This window comes from Marmota flaviventris, chromosome 3, assembly GCF_047511675.1.
Source record: "Marmota flaviventris isolate mMarFla1 chromosome 3, mMarFla1.hap1, whole genome shotgun sequence".
In the NCBI taxonomy this organism is placed as follows: Eukaryota; Metazoa; Chordata; class Mammalia; order Rodentia; family Sciuridae; genus Marmota; species Marmota flaviventris.
Window position 1 is genome coordinate 17008140 of NC_092500.1, and position 16944 is coordinate 17025083.

General features: G+C 41.9%; 1 protein-coding gene across 3 annotated transcripts in view; it reads left to right on the top strand.

Moving 5' to 3' along the window:
- Slc41a2 (solute carrier family 41 member 2) overlaps positions 1-16944 on the top strand; it is a 170132-nt gene that overhangs the window by 77377 nt on the left and 75811 nt on the right. For all 3 annotated transcript variants that reach the window (XR_011707042.1, XM_071609577.1, XM_071609578.1), the window contains exons 9-10: positions 4695-4826; positions 5633-5781. Coding sequence is in view for 2 of the 3 variants with exons in the window: in XM_071609577.1 (XP_071465678.1) it covers positions 4695-4826; positions 5633-5781 (281 nt within the window). In the remaining variant the exon portion in view is untranslated. The remainder of the gene's footprint in view (positions 1-4694; positions 4827-5632; positions 5782-16944) is intronic.

Genomic DNA, 16944 nt, shown 5'->3' on the forward strand with positions numbered 1-16944 from the left:
GGTGTAGTCTTACAATAGAATACTATTAACAATAAAAGTGAATGAATTACACCTCACCCAAGAGCAAGGATGAATCCTATGAACTTAATATATGATAAATTATTCCATTTACATAAAGTTCAGAAGCATGTAAAACTAACTATGCCTTGCTGAGGGGCATGCACGTGATGTGGTAGTCGTGTGAGAAAAGCTAGAGAATGAAAAACAATCAAAGATGATTCCTGCAAGGGGGACACACGGGGTATGTCAACGTCAAGGTGCTGAATTCATTTTCTCATGGGGTGGTGGTGCGGGGTGTTTTGTAGCATGATTCTTTATAGCCTACATATCTACATAAATATTTAGTATAAAACAATTAGAATTTTGGAAGAAGCACTTTTATAGTCCTAACTAAGTGGTTGGCAATGAAAATAAGGGAATTAGAAGTCTGAATGAGGATCTAGAAGACCAAATGAGGACCTTTTCCTAAGATGGGAGAGCTGAGTACGATGTCACTGTGTTTGTGTTTCTGCCAAGGAGCAAGAGAGAAGGGCGGGCAGTGCGTGTGACAGATGCAGAGCAAGGGGGGGCAGGTCTGTGAAATGGGAAGACAGATGCACCTTAATTCAAGGCAAGAAAAGGAGTCCTGCAGATGGACAGGTGGAAATCTAGAGAGAGTGAAGAAGACAGACTGAGCCGAAGGGATCTATGAGTGACGGTATCCATTGTCCCAAAAGAGTAGAGAGATTCATTTCTCTAGGACCGTGTTTCCTGGCTTTTCACTTCACAGCACAAATAGAAAATCATATTACTTGGATGACACTGTGAGGAGGACGGCCAGGTGTGGCCATGCTGAAAGCACACAGGGTCAGATTTGCAGCAACTGAGCCCTGGGGCCACCCAGTCTGTATCCGGCTGTGAACAGATGTGTGGGGAGGGAAGCCGTAGGTGGGGCACTTGGGAGGAGAGCACACTGCAGAAGGGTCTTCACCAGGATGAGGTTCTATGTATTTCTTCTGAAAAATGTGAAAAGGTGGACGACATGTCTGCCGAGCCCTTTGCATTTCTGAGCCCTTTGCATTTCTTGAATCTGAAAGCAGTTGACCCACAGGGGCTTTGACGGGGGCTTTTAGAAGTGTGCGGGCTGCGGTGTGGAGGGGCGTGAAGGGTCCAGCTCTGTCCAGGGGTCGCTTACGAGGACTGACTTTTTGAGAAGATGAACTTTTATTTTGGGTTCCTTTGAGAATGTGTAAGAGAATTCTTGACAGAATTTGAAATATATTCCATGATGTGAGTGCTAAACATTTACTGGAAACATATATTGCTAAATTTAACAAAAACATAAATTTGAATTTTAAAGCCGTCCCTAGATGAACCTGCTGATAATTTCTTCCTGTGTTTTCATTATCAGTGGGGCTTATTCTAGCATAAGATCTCTAAAATTAGATCCCGTGGATTCTGAAGCGTCTCACTAATTATTTAGTATATTGACAAGCTGTTTTTTACTAATGTTTTTAATTTATGTGAGACTATCTTTAGAAGCTCTCTGCTAGCTTTAATAATGCAATTAGTCTCTGAAGAATTTAAATAATTTAAAAGAAATGCTAATAACAAACTCCTAATAGAAACACGGTGTGTATCTTGGTAACAAGAAAGCATTTTTTGACATCAAAGGAAACTATTCCAAGGTAATAATTCTGCAGTAGTTTAAAAATATAAAACAGAGATCATGGTGAAGCCATAAGAGGTTACCTAACCCTTTAATTAGTCTCTTCACTAATTATGTTGTTACTTTAAAATTTTATTCATCTTACCTGGAAAAGTCTTGCTAGTGTCTTTCTGAAGTCTCAGTTCATTTTATTTTTAGTTTGGTGCCATCATAACATTGATTTCCTGGACTATAGCATGAGGCCTCGGGGACACAGGAAGAGGGAGGTGACCAACTGATTGTTTACAAGGGTTTATTTACACTTATTCCCATAAACGTTACCTGGTAACACAGAGATGATAAAAGCAGTTTTAATTTAAAAAGTTCTACCAACAAATTTGTGGGGTTTTTGAAGAGAGTTCCAGGTAATCATTAGTAGCTCTTTGTCTCCAACTCAATCCAAGGGAAGTCTGGCCTGTAGCATCTGCTTCTGCATTGGCATCCCGGCATTCCACAGCTGATAAGTCACCAAATGACTCGTCACCCCTGGGAGAATCCCCAGAGTAGGCCAAGATGAAAGGAACCTGAGATTCATATGTTTTTATGGAAACTCTCTGGCGTTGGACAGTGTCTCTGAAGGCAGTCGCTTGCTGTACATGAGTCTGGTTCTTAACGTTAACTCCTCCTCCTTCCGGGGACTGTGAACAGAAACCCAGGGATGATGACAAGACTGGGTTGTTTTGTTAAGTTGGTTTCTCCCTCATTTACCCCAGCAACACTCTGTGATAAAGTGCTTGTGTTGTGTAGTATAAATACTTTTGCCTCCTTCAGTTTCTAGGGCATATGAGTTCCCTCTTGGTGAATGAGGAATGAGTTAGGGTCCTTGTTTATGTATTCCATCAGATGAGGACCCATTCATGCCGGTTTTTCAGTGTTCTGTTCTAATTGTTTACTTTAGAAAGTGAGCTCAGATTTAGGAAATCCAGACTTAACAACAGTCATCCCAGACTTCTAGTAGAAAATTCACTGAGTAAACAGAAGGCAATTTAAATGGCTATTTAAAATATGGGCACCAAGTGATTTATTCTCTCTCTCTTTTTTTTAAACAAAATAATGTGTGAATTGAAAAGCAACTCGTTTCCTTGGTATACTCTGGCCAATGAGCACTCCTTCAGGTTAGGCGTGAGGTCCTTATAGTTAGGAAAACAGCAGGTCAGAAACATACTATTTATATAAATTGTTTGCTATTGTTATTATCAACATTTGTGGAGTCTTAGCTGGGTCCAGAAATGTGCCAAGCATCTTTGATGTGGCATTATTTTAATTCTCTCAACATCCTTATGAGGTAGGTATAAATTATCTTTATTTTCAGATTTGAAAATGGAGGCGCCAGAGAGGTTAGCTACCACTGAGGTCCTAGTAAGTGGCTTGGGCAGTTTGTAAGCCCAAATCTGTGAGCACTGTCAGAAATCTGCAGAAACAGCTCCACGTTTATGTGCCTTATTTGTTCCACCTAGTCTGTGTGATTTTTTAAAAACACATTTATTTTTCTTTAGAAAATTTTTCAGAACCCTGTGGGATGCACTTTTTCAACATTTTCATGATGAACCACATTTTAAAATTATCTTAAGCATTTTCTTTTAATGAGTTTTTTATTTACTAAATGACATGTGCTGAGGAAATTGTGAAGCTACATTTAGTTTAAAATAAGTCATTATAATTTCAGTTTTAAAAATATAACATTTAAATTGCCTTATTTTTGGTGCATTGGCACAGAAAGAGATCACTCTATCCGCTCTACAGGACAATCAGAGCTCTTGCTTTTCCCCTTTCTCTACTTATATTTTTTTCTGTTACTGGACAGCCGTGTTACAATGCAGAACATCACTCGGTAACAGGCAGCATCAAAGTCATATGCTTTGAACAAAATCAGTCAAGCCACGTCTCTGAGCATGACACCTGAGCATGACACCTGGTTAGATTTGTAGGTTGCTAGAGCTGGGTTTCTCCTTAGTAAGTTACCTATTGCTGGGTCCTAAAAATCACCTTCTAAATTAGGAAAGAAGTCATCATCAAGCAATAGCCAGATAATCCAATTAGAAAACCAAACCCATGACAGTCTGACCTCAGTTGTTTGGGGGAGAGACTACCTTGCTTGCAGGTAACTTGGATCCACAGTGGGTGACACTCTTGGGCAGAATCTGGCTGTCCTCAATCTCTCGGGTGTGATCAAAGCTTTTGGCTTTTGGCACCTAATTCAGACACCCTTAGAACTGTTCTCTAACTCTTCTTGTATAGAAATCCTCCTCTCCAGTGCAGTCATGCACTGCATGATGAGGTCAGCGATGGGCCTCACATCTAATGGCGGGGTAAGTTCGCGTCGCCTGGTCATGCTTCCACAGGCTCATTCTGCATGCGCACCCTCTGTGGTGTCCACACAGCAGTGAAATCGCCTGCCAGTGCATTTCTCAGAATGCATCTCCACTGTAAGCCGCACAGGTCCTGGGAGGCAGGGCTTTCAAATGTTTCCTGTCCCATGTGGTAGGCCAACTCTGCCGCCACTTTGGAATTCATATCACATCTTGCAGTCACTTCCTCCGCCTCAGAGTTGGTGAGAGGACCTTTAGGTTAAAAAGGCAAGTTTCTCGAGTCACCCTTTTTGGTGCCTGCTGCCACTGTCTTGGAAAGCTACAAGAAAAGTCCCAAGCTTTGTCTATTTGAATAGATTGAGCTTAGTTTCCTTCTCACTGGGGAGATAAACACGAACATCTTGTTACCTACTTTTATGTCTTGATTGTGATAATGATTTTTAAAAGTTGCCCATTCTATTCTGCTTTTATACCAGACAGATATGAAAAAATAATGAACACATTTTTCTTTCAGTGATTTTGTGATTTTAGAATATCAACCTCAATGTTAAATCAACATTGCAGGAGAACTTTTGGATAAATTGAAGCAATTTTTAAAATTGGCCCACAATGTGACAAAAAGAGGCTTACTTTTGGCTGAATGTGTGCAAGTCATTTAAAAAAGAGACTCACTTCTTTATGTGTTTCCTGTGTTCCAGGTATTGGTGGCAACTTGGTGGCCATCCAGGCCAGCAGGATCTCCACCTACCTCCACTTACACAGCATTCCAGGAGAACTGCCAGATGAACCCAAAGGTTGCTACTACCCGTTTAGGACTTTTTTTGGTCCAGGTATGTGCTTGTGGCCTTTTACAGATTTTAGATGAGGAACTACTACTCTCTGAGATGACAGACACCCATGTTGTGTGACTGTTGCGTAGCTGTCCCGTCACTGGGACCTGACCTTGGTGAACAGGAAGACATCTGTATCTTTGCTTATGCGTTTTCTCTTTTATTTCTCTCTTTCTGGTATATCTTGTTTATTAGGAAAAAGGAACCTTACAACAACAACAAGGCATTGCTAGGTGCTTTGGGGAGATGGGTGGACTCTTCCTTTGTCCATTTTTTTTGGTCTTTGTGAATGAGGGGAGAGCCTCAGCGATAAGGATCGGTGCATTATTTATTTCAACCAGTCAAGGGACTGTCACAAAAGGGAGACTATATTTTTGAACCTCACTATTCTTGTCACTTCCTTTTCCTAATGAATATAAGTGTGATTTTTGACTTTTGAATAAAGATCAGAAATGCCCACCTTTGTAATACCAGTGATAGAACTCTAGAGGAATATATAAAATCAAAGCATTCAAGAACTTTCTCTTTTGTCTTCCCTGTTTTTATGGTAGATACTTAAGTATGACTAATGTTCTTTGTTGCAAGTTTTTAGCAACCACCTTTCATTTAATGACATATAACAAATGGTAAAAATTTCAGAGAAATAAGTGAATTGTAAATAATTGAAACTTATTTTTAATGCTTGAATTTTATTTGATGTTATGAGATGTAGTAACTAGAAAGTAATCCTCAAATTTTAATAATTCTGAATTATTATTAACCAGAATCTGTTTCTGTTTTAGTGACATTTACATTTTCTGTCGCAGGAGTAAATAACAAGTCTGCCCAGGTGCTCCTGCTTCTGGTGATCCCCGGGCATCTGATCTTCCTCTACACCATCCACCTGATGAAGAGCGGCCACACCTCGCTGACCGTGATCTTCGTAGTTGTGTACCTGCTTGCTGCTGTGTTACAGGTAAGAGCTGAAGCCTCTGGAAGCCTGTTGTGGCTCAGACTGCCCTAGAACAGTGACAGTAATGTTAGAGGCCCGTCCTGGCTCGCCATGTCAAACGGCAGCTGCAGGCTTGGGTTGATGGGATCTGAGGACGGTAAGCTCTCTAATGTTGTCTCTGTGTAGAACCTCGGGGTTTCCTTTCTGTGGATCCCTGTCTTCCCTTTTTGAGTCTGTGGTGTGTATGAACACCTCCCATAGGTTCTTGACAAAGTGCGCACGGGAGTCGGTTTTTTTTAGCGTGTTCCAGGTGCTTGACTCCACTGCCCTCGAGGAGCAGGTGGACTGGATATGGACTTCTGTTTCCTTCAGGATCCTGAAGACTTTGCTTCATCGCCTTTTTCTCTTGCTCTTGATCCCATCATACGTAACTTTTTATCTCCTAGAAGCTTGGAAGAGCTTCTGTTTTTATTTATTATTCTTAAATTTCATGCTGATATATCTGGTATGGGCATATTTTGTCTATTTGACCTTTCAAACTAAAAACTCATGTTCTTCAGTTCTGGGGAAATTTCTTAGATTCTTTGCTGATTTTCTTTCTTCTATCTTCCTGGAATCTTATTTGGTCCTTGTATCTCTTGCACTCAATGTCTTATTCTTTTTTTCTTTATCTTTATTTTGGCTTCTTGGGCATGGCTTCTCACTACACTTTGTCGATCTGGGGCCTCCTACAGTGAGAAAGTCAAACCCCATGAGAGGTGGATTAAAATAACGCCTTGAAGAGATAGCATTTGAAGTTGGCCTTAAAGGGGTTTGTCGTCTAGGGATGGAGCTGGAGGGTAGGGACATTTTTCCAATCAAAAGAAACAGCATTGGAAATGACGATCTGAATGAAATTAGTAGGATTCTTGGTGTTTCCTGTCTGTCAGGCGCCACTCTGAGTACTTTTCATGTGTAGACTGACTTCTCACCAAATCTCACGGGAGATTTGTTCTTTTGATGGAAATAGTGATTCTCAAAGCGAAGTCCATGCAAAACAATGCATTTTGTGTAGGAAGAAAAGATTAACACTTCTATTTATCTCTTTTTCTCATGTGTTTAAAATACCTATTTCCTTCTGTTTTTGTGATTAGTAATTAACAGACTATATTATCACAGGGTTAAATTAGCTTGTTCAGATGTTTTTTGCTGAGAGAGATGGATGATCTAAAATTTCTTAGAGATTGTGGAGTAGAAACAGTGGTGAGAAAGCACCGTATCATTCCCTCCATGCTGTTAGAGGCAGGATGTCCCGAAGTCCTGGAAGCAATGAGTCCAGACCCTGCCATCAGGGACTCATCTGGTGGGAAGAAGCCACACGAGCAGATGATCCCCCGGGTAGAGCTGTGTGCAGAGAGCTTTCAGAGCTTGGAAAAAAAGTGGCTCACTCTGCCTGGGGAGCAGTAGTTTTTACTTTTTAGCAGAGACAAAATTTCTTTCAAATGCTTTTTTATCGCTGGTTACTTTTATTGCAGTATATGATGCAGCCTCATATTATCATTTACGTGGGATACTCTTCTGTGTGTGTGTGTCATGAAAAAAGATGTCCCCTCAGACCTGAGGGAAATGGCAGAGGCTGGTTTAGTCTGCTGACAACGTACCGTTTCTGGAGCACGCCCCTGCTTACAGCTCTGCCTCTCCCTAGATTGATTTGCGGCTTCATGTTTACTGTTCCGTGCCCGCGTGCCATCACATGCGACTTCACTGAAGTCTATGAAGAATATAAGCCGTTTTTCTGAGTTTATTTAAAAAAATGAGATTTCATTCTGCATTAGAGTCTCTTTATGTCTCTCTCTTTTTTAAACCTCTGACCTAAAGTCTCACCAGTGAAAGTTGTAAAACTGGAGTTGGGGGTACGAGTAATCACCAGTCCGTGTCTCAATTCTCCTATTAAATGGAAAGAACAGTAGTGTGTACTTCATAGCCGGTTCTGAAGATTAAAGTTTGCTGCATGGTAGATGCTATACAATTGTCAGCTGATAGCATTGTTGTTGTTAAATATGAACTATAAGTGGTGTGCAATTGATCTCTGAATGACAATTGCAGCATGTTTTTAATTCTTTTATGGTGTTGATTTTCTTATGTTTCTTTTACAATTTTGAGTTTTAAGTGTTTTCTTCTCAAGAATCAGCCGTGTGACAGAACAAATCTGCATTTGCAGCTTGACATTATATGCTATTCCAATGGAATAACACAGAATACGAGATTATAAATTCTCAGATCAAATCTTTCTGCTTTGATACTAACATACACATACACACATGTGTCTCCTCTCTCTCTCTCTCTCTCTCTCTCTCTCTCTCTTCGAGGTTTAGATAAAAGAGCTTGACCTTTCTCAGCCTGCTTCAATCATTTCAAAGATGTATAGCATAAGGAAATAACTTTTTTTTTTTTTTGCTGTGCTGGAAAGGAAACTGAGGGCCTCACACTTGCTAGACGAGTGCTCTACTGCTGAGCTACACACCCAACCTAAGAAATAGTTATTTATTTATTTATTTTTTGGTACTGGATTTTAAACACAGAGGTGCTTTACCACTGAGCTACATCCGCAGCCTTGCTTTTCTTTCTTTTTCCTGAGACAGGGCCTTGCTGAGTTGCTGAGGCTGGCTTTGAACTTGCAATCCTCCTGCCTCCGCCTCCTGAGTTGCTGGAATCAGGGGCGTGCACCACCACGCCTAGTAGAAATAACTTTTTAAAGACAGAGAATTGACCACTTAGTCAGATTCACCTTTTAATATTCTTTACTTGATTGGCTTCCATTTTTGATCTGGGTTAAATTAATATTCAGGACCTTGGCTTAAATCCCAGTTCTTAGTCACATGTTTCAGTCCGTATTGCTCTTCTCATTCCAAAACTGTTTTGACTGATGATTCTGTGGTGGGGCGTTCTAATATTTAACTTCTCCCTGTTTGGATTCCTGCCTCCCTGAGGGTGGAGAGCATGCTTTTCTTGCTTTGGTCCTCCCCACAGGACATTGAGAGAGCGAGCGTTTTTAAACTGTTCATCATTATACTTTCGTACTAGCAGCCAGCATTTACCAGAAGACTAGCTGTGGTCAAGGTCACAATTGTTGGTTTCAGGACCTATTTTTTTTTTTTTTATCTACCTCTTACTAGTCTGTGGAACCCACAGTTCTGATTTCATAGAACTGCACTTCCTTCCATGAGCTTAGAGATGGTGGGTTCCTTCCCTGTTAGAGATTCCTCCTGCCATGCTCTCTGACTGCTCCGAGCTGTTCATTTGTCCATTCAAAAGCGTAATGTGGGGTCCCAAGCTGTGATGGGCTTTGTGGGTCTTCCCCCTAAGATGTGAAGAAGGGAACTTTGCCATCTTGAGGGTTTTCAGTCTCTTTGTTTGACTTACTCCCTACAGTCTTTTCCAAAGACATAATACCTTGATAGCATAATAAACCCACAAGATACAGAGATGACTATCAATCAAATAAGGGTCCTGACAGTCTCTTGAGCTAAGAAGAAGCTGCAGTACATCTTGGTGCATTTCCCTATTTAATATAGCTTCTCTCAGTCCTCCTCTGTTTTAGAAATCTTACCTGTGTATCCTTTGTGAAAAGACAAAACTGGAGGTTTGCGTAACATCTCCCAGAAGAAGTAGAAAGATCTCCCTTGACAAACTGTAGGTGGAGAGCCTGGCCAGACGGCAGTGAGATGGGTGATCTGAACCTGAGGGGGCTGTGACCATCCTGCCCCATGACTTCTGTGATGCACTGTTTATTTATTTCACTCCTTTAATTAAAAACGAAAATACTTTTGTTTCACTATCATAATTTGTATTTTTATAATGATGGTTAGATATGTGGAACATGTTAATTTTTTGCTACTATAAAATATCTCAAAAGGAAAATAACAATGAGACTTTGCTAACCCTTGATGCCTATTGAATTCCTACAAAATGTTCATTCCTATAATTGGTAAACAATGATTTGAAACAATTTTTAAATGAAAGTTTTAATTGTCTATTCTAGGCACTGATTGTTTCATATGAAAATGTCACACAGAAATCCATTTTTTTTACACCTCATATATGCTAATAATTGTGATTTTTAAAGAGGAAAAAGAGAACTCTACTCATACTCTTGCAGTACCAAATTCCACGCGAAAGTTTGGTTATAGAAAATGTTTGCCCCGGGCTGGGCGTGATGGTACATACCTATAATCCCAGTGGCTCTGGAGACTGAGGCAGGAGGCTGACAAGTTCAAAGCCAGTTTCAGCAATTTAGCCAAGCCCGCAGCAACTTAGCGAAATCCTTTCTAAAAATACAAAGGGCTGGGGATGCGTCTCAGTGGTTAAGCTCCCGGAGTTCAATCCTTGCTACCAAAAAGAAAGAAAGAAAATGTTTGCCCCTGGCCATATCTGTGTTCTCACATGGGAGAGAGAAAATATTTCATTCAAAGTAAAATGACAACAAATTCTCAGTATATCAAGTTGAAAATTATAAATATCAGGATTTATTAGTCACTGTATAAAAGAAATTGAAAGCATCTCTTAAAGATCTCTGTTTGGGGCCAGGCGCAGTGGCTCACGCCTGTAATCCCAATGGCTTGTGAGGCTGAGGCAGAGGGGGATCTCGAGTTCAATGCCAGCCTCAGTAACAGCAAGGTGCTGAGTAACTCGGTTGAGACCCTGTCTCTAAATGAAATACAGAACAGGGCTGGGATGTGGCTCAGTAGTTGAGTGCCCCTGTATTCAATCCACCCCCCTCAAAAAAAGATCTCTTAGATTTGGGTTAGACCCAGATGCGTGAAACAACAGAGGAGAGCCCTGCAGAACATCATAGTCAAATAAATCCTATGCCTACTCCTGACTTTCATCCTTAGAAAGTGTTAGACTGTGACTCAGGACGCTGAGTCAGGAGGATTGTGAATTCAAAGCCAGCCTCAGCAACTTAAGCCAGCCTTAGCAATTGAGCGAGGCCCTGAGCCACTCAGCAAGACCCTGTCTCTAATAAAATATTAGAAAAAGGGGCTGGGGATGTGGTTGGTGGTTAAGTGCTCCGGGTTCAAACCCTGTTACAAAAAAAAAAAAAAAAGAAACAAAATGCTAGACTGATTTTTTAAATTAATTTTTTATTTATATATTTCAGTGGAATGCATTATAATTCTTATTCCACATATGGAGCACAATTTTTCATATCTCTGGTTGTATAGAAAGTATTTTCACACCAATTCATGTCTTTACAAGTACTTTGGATAATAATGTCCATCACATTCCACCATCATTTCTAACCCCATGCCCACTCCCATTCCCTCCCACCCCACCCTATCTAGAGTTGTCTATTCCTCCCATGCTCCCCCTCCCTACTCCACCATGAATCAGCTCCTTATATCAGAGAAAACATTCAGCATTTGGTTTAAAAAAAAAAAAAAAATATATATATATATATATTTAAACCAGAGGAGGTTTATATATATATATATAATTTTAGTTGTAGATAGACACAATATCTTTATTTTTATTTTTATGTGGTGCTGAGGATGGAACCTAGGGCCTAGCACATACTAGGCAAGCCATCTACTGCTAAGCCACAACCCCAGCCGAGCATTTGTTTTTTTGGGATTGGCTAACTTCACTTAGCGTTATCTTCTCTAACTCCAACCATTTACCTGCAAATGTCATGATTTTATTCTCTTTTATTGCTGAGTAATATTCCATTGTGTATATATGCCACATTTTTTTATCCATTCATCCACTGAAGGGCATCTAGGTTGCTCCACAGTTTAGCTATTGTGAATTGTGCTGCTATAAACATTGATGTGGCTGTGTCCCTGTAGTATGCTGTTTTTAAGTCCTTTAGGTATAGACCGAGGAGAGGGATAGCTGGGTCAAATGGTGGTTCCATTCCCAATTTTCCAAGGAATCTCCATACTGCTTTCCAGATTGGCTGCACCAATTTGCAGCCCCATCAGCAATGCATGAGTGTGCCCTTTTCCCCACATCCTCACCAACACTTATTGTTGTTTCTATGCATAATAGCTGCCATTCTGACTGGAGTGAGGTGAAATCTTAGAGTGGTTTTGGTTTGCATTTCTCTAATTGCGAATGATGGTGAACATTTTTTCATATATTTGTTGATTGATTGTGCATCATCTTCTGAGAAGTGTCTGTTCAGGTCCTTGGCCCATTTATTGATTGGGTTATTTGTTTTTTAGGTGTTTAGCTTTTTGAGTGCTAGACCAAGTTTTTAGAGGAGGGATCAGAGTGTATGTTACAGCTGCTGAGAAATCTGATTTATTATCAATGAGTATAAAACTGATCTTAACAATAATAATGCTCAATATAATTTTAAAAACAAAAGTCTCTTTTGCTACCTTTCAAAAGGTAATATTTGTTTTTTTAAGTTTTATACTTACATACAAATTGTACTTTCCTATATATCCCAACAGATTAATATTCTGAAGAAAAAAATTGTTCTCAGCAAAGCCCAAGCCCACCTTAAGCAAGGAAATGAGTGCTCCTCATAATGAAATTTATAATCAGGATATTGGCTAATAATTTCCTAATGAGCGTTTCTGTATTACAAATAATGAAAGTTTATGGCATTGTTCATGTTTCTAACGTGAACACGCCGTGACACTAATGGTTCGAATTAAGAGCCATGTCTTCCGTTTCTCAGCTGGTTGAACACGTTTGGGGTGCAAACATGGACAGTGACCTCTACAGACTTACCAAAAGGAGCACCGTAGTTCTGAGGTCACATCCACATGGTTCAGTGTCAATTAACTAGAAAGACATAAAAATAAATATTTTCCACAGAAGAAAAAAAAAGTTGTTCACCAAACTATCTGTAATCACATGTCACCTGCAGAGGACGGAGCAGAGAGGGCAGATCAGCCCCACAGCAGAGCTCTAGGGAGATCTCCAGCCCTCGCAGTCAGGCCTGAACCTCCGTGGTGATCGGCAGACTTCCTGCAGTCTTTGGGTGCATCAGGGGATTGTGACAAGGCTGGGGTGACGTCTCACGTGCTTGGTGGCTTCCTGGAACCCACGTGGTTCCAGTGATGGCAGCGGCCGCTCGCCTCCCGATCGCTGTGGCTGGACAGTTGTGTTCCCTTTGTTGTCAGAGCTGCTCACCCCCTCTCCTCCCCTCTCCTCTCGCCATCTTGACAGTCATTCCTTTCTTGCTCTTCTCTCGGTGACCTGGGCTTTAGGAACCACTCTGGCCTTGCCTTCTCCCAAACGTAAAGGTGGAAAAGACACCTCACCTTCACTTCCACAGCGTGTCTTTTCCATACCAGGGGAGGGGCGGGTGGCAGCCTTGAGCAGGCGCCATGAAAAGGGACACAGGCTTCAGAGACAGAGCAGGGACCCCCACGCCCCTCAGCCCCCAGCCTTTGGCCTCCCACCAAGTCCCTCTGGAGTGGGGGACCTTCACTCCCGGGAACTTGTGCATCATGGGTATGTCTGGTGCCCCACATCCTGACATACGGTCCTCACCAGCATCTTGCTGTTGGCGGGTCCCTGCAGCGTGACAATAGGACTGCTGCACCAGGAGATCCCCAACTCCGCGAGCTCAGCTACGCCACACAGTTAGTGTTCTCACCTGTCCAGCAGAGGGAGAGACTGTCCCTAAGGGAACCACAGTACTTCTGACAGTGAAGGGGGTGTTGATAATTAGGGTGGCCAGTACGAACCTTTGTAACCTGGGCAGTCCCAGAGGGACAGCGCCCCTTGCTGTCAGCACTCAGTCTCAGCCTGCATTTAAAAAAAAAAAAAAAAAAAAAAAAATATATATATATATATATATATATATATATATATATATATATATATATTTATATATATTTATTTATTTTAGGTATAGATGGACACAATACCTTTATTTTGTTTATTTTTTTAATGTGGCGCTGAGGATCGAACCCAGCGCCTCATACATGGGGGACAAGTACTCTGCCACAGAGCCAATCCTAGCCCCTCAGCCTGCATTCTTTTTTTAGGGGGGAGGGTACCCAGGGATTGAACTCAGGGGCACTCAACCATGGAGCCACATCCCCAGCCCTATTTTATATTTTACTTAGAGACAGGGTCTCACTGAGCTGCTTAGTACATCGCTTTTGCTGGGGCTGGCTTTGAACTTGCGATCCTCCTGCCTCAACCTCCTGAACCACTGGGATTACAGGCATGTGCCTGGCCTCAGCCTGCATTCTTGAAGCAGGATTTTATGAGTCCCATTCCTGAAGAAAAGATGGTTTGTTACAAAGGCATTGTTGTCCATAATTAGTAATGTATATGTTAATATTAAATTAACCTGCTAATCAAAATAGTCTATTAATAGTAAAGCAATCTTTAATTACTACTGAAGTAATATTACATTAAATTGACTTTTATGGATTATCCTGAGAATCCAGGTGATACATTAAATGTTTTCCTCAAAAACAATGTATTCCAAGCAAAGAGGGCAGATCAGCCCCTTTAAGCCCCTCTTAAAAAGAGACCAACTCAAAATCAGTCTAAATAGCTGATTTTGAGTTGGTCTCTTTTTAAGTCAGAAAAAAATAATCAATTTTTAAAGATCAGTTTTTAAATTTCTTTGACCTAAGACCATCTTCTTTGGGTCCCAGGTGGACTCCTATTCTTTCTTTACATTTTACCTGGATGGGGTATATTTTCCTATTTCTGCCACCATTTGACTTGTTATTTTATAGTATTCAGTTGCTTCCCCCCCCACCACACACTTTTTTTTTTTTTTTTTTTTTTTGTGGTGCTGGGAATCGAACCCAGGGCCTTGTACTATGTGAGGCAAGCACTTTACCAACTGGGCTATATCCTCAACCCTTACTTCTCCTCTTGACCTGTGACTTCTTAGGGGAAAATACCCCTGATGCTCACACCTAAGCCTCTCCTCCATTCATCACAACAGTTGTTCCTTCTGGGACTTTTCCATCTTTTTTGTTTGTTTGTTTAGATTTTTTTTAGTTGTTGATGGAACTGTGTTTAATTTATCTACTTATATGTGGTGCTGAGAATCGAACCCAGTGTCTCACACAGGCTAGGTGAGCGCTCTACCACTGAGCCACCTCCCCAGTCCAGACTTTTCCATCTTGACCGTTCCCTTCTTGTGGCTTATTATGTGAGCTACTTTTCTCATCTATGTAAGTTTGAAAAATAATAATAGAATATATTTGTTAGGAGCCATGCGCTGTTCTGGGCACTTAACACGCATAAACTCAGTTCTCAGAGTAGCCCAGGAAGTTAAGTTCTGGGGCAGTTGACAAGACTTGTCCAGGTCACACAGCCATGTGGCATCTCCTGCAGAGCCCGTGTCTTATAAGGATGAGTTGTGGACAGCACAGTGGCGCACGCCTGTAGCCCCAGCAGCTCGGGAGGCTGAGGCAGGAGGATCGCAAGTTGAAAGCCAGCCTTAGGCAGAAGCCAGGAGCCAAGCACCTCAGTGAGTCCCTGTCTCTAAATAAAGTACAAAATAGGACTGGGGATGTGGCTCAGTGGTCGAGTGCCCTTGAGTTCAATCCCTGATACCCAAAAAATAAATAAATAAAAATAAGTTGGACGCCGTTTTGCTGGTAGTGAAGGGCGTGAATTTGGGGGAGTGGGCAGCTGAACGGTCTCTCGGCTGCCTCTCCTCTCTGGCTTCATTGTGTCTCCCTGTTTCCTGCAGCCAGCCACTTGGCCTCAGGAGGGCTTTCAGTTCATAGTTGACACGGGGTCTCTGCCCCCCAGTAAGAATGCCACCGAGAGGGAAAATGTGAGCGTCTAAGAGCAGGACAGTGCCGTGGGGCCGCAGGAGTGGGAGCGTCCTTTCCAGTGGGGAGGGAGGGTTTCTAATGCTTCAAGTTTTGCTTTGTGGAGTCCCTAGTAAAGGCCCTGTCAGCGTAAAGGAGTATTATTAGGTAAGTGGGAAAACTCGGGGCATTTGTGGAAATCAGCAAGAAATGGCCTGGGGCCTGGGGTTGTGGAAGGAGTAATGGGAAGAAGGTTAGACACTAAGGTTGTGGCAAGGTCGGGAAGGATCTCGACGAGCAGACTAAGGAACTTGGATCATTCTGTAGGATGGTTGGTGACTTTCAGCGATGTTTCCACTCCCAGCAAACTCCAGAGGTCTGATGCTTTTCCAGGCCACGGTGGCTTTGGCTCCCACCACTCCCTACCTGTGTCTCCCTAGGCAGAGTCACCTCCCGGAGACTGCGTTTTCCCATCTGGACAAAGAGGCGGAGAGCAGCCTTGCTTGAGTGTGGTGGCTGTGAGGACGAAACTCGGTCGTGTGTGGGCTCGGTCGTCATTTTGTTACTGTAGTGTCACCACCCCAGCTGCACTGTGATCATCAATAGTTCTGGACTGCTGGGACAGTGAGTCTCTTTGGGTGGCAGTGGAGGATCAGAACCTATGGAGCCAGCGTTAAGAGCCCCCGCCATATATCCATGTGTCCCCTTCCCATTCCACCCCTGGAGTCACTCCTCTAAATAAAGAAGTCAGAGCTATGTAGTGGCCACAGGACCGTGACTGGAATCTTGAGACCACCACCCAGTAGCTGAGTCAGCTAACTAGTGACCCTTGGAAAATGACTTAATTCCTTGGAGTTTTATCGTCCTTGCTGGTAAAATGAGGATAACGCTTCCTCTTTGTGCAGTAGTTATAATATTCAAGTACCTGGCACATAGTAGTCCCCCATTAAATCAAATAGTGAGGTCTTTTTATTATGGTTCTAATTTGACTCCTATTTCAAGATGGCATTTCAGGGGAAAGAGCAGCCGGGGCATTGTAACAGGTTACAGATTCACATTCTCTGTAACTTCTTACCACATTTCCAGCTGTAAAGCAAGGATCTCTTTATTCTTTCCACGTGACCCTCCTGCCTCTGGGTTGGCTTCCGTCTGTCAGGTTGGGCTGAGGAGGATGCAACAAGAAGATAAAGGAGACCTGAGGGGGGACCCACAGAATTTTAGTTTATTCCCCTCATTGTTAAAATATCTACTTGAACTTTGAGAGTTAAGTAGTGCAGTTATCTTAAAGCCAGAATTTAAAGTAGGTAAAATTTTGAGATTCCTGTTAGACATCTTGAGATTGCATTTTTTTTTTTTTTGCTTTTGTGATACAGTAGTACGACCAGCCTGTCAGAGCTTAGGTTGGGGGCCTTGAAATCGAGACTTTCCTAAATGCATATTCATGATAAGTATG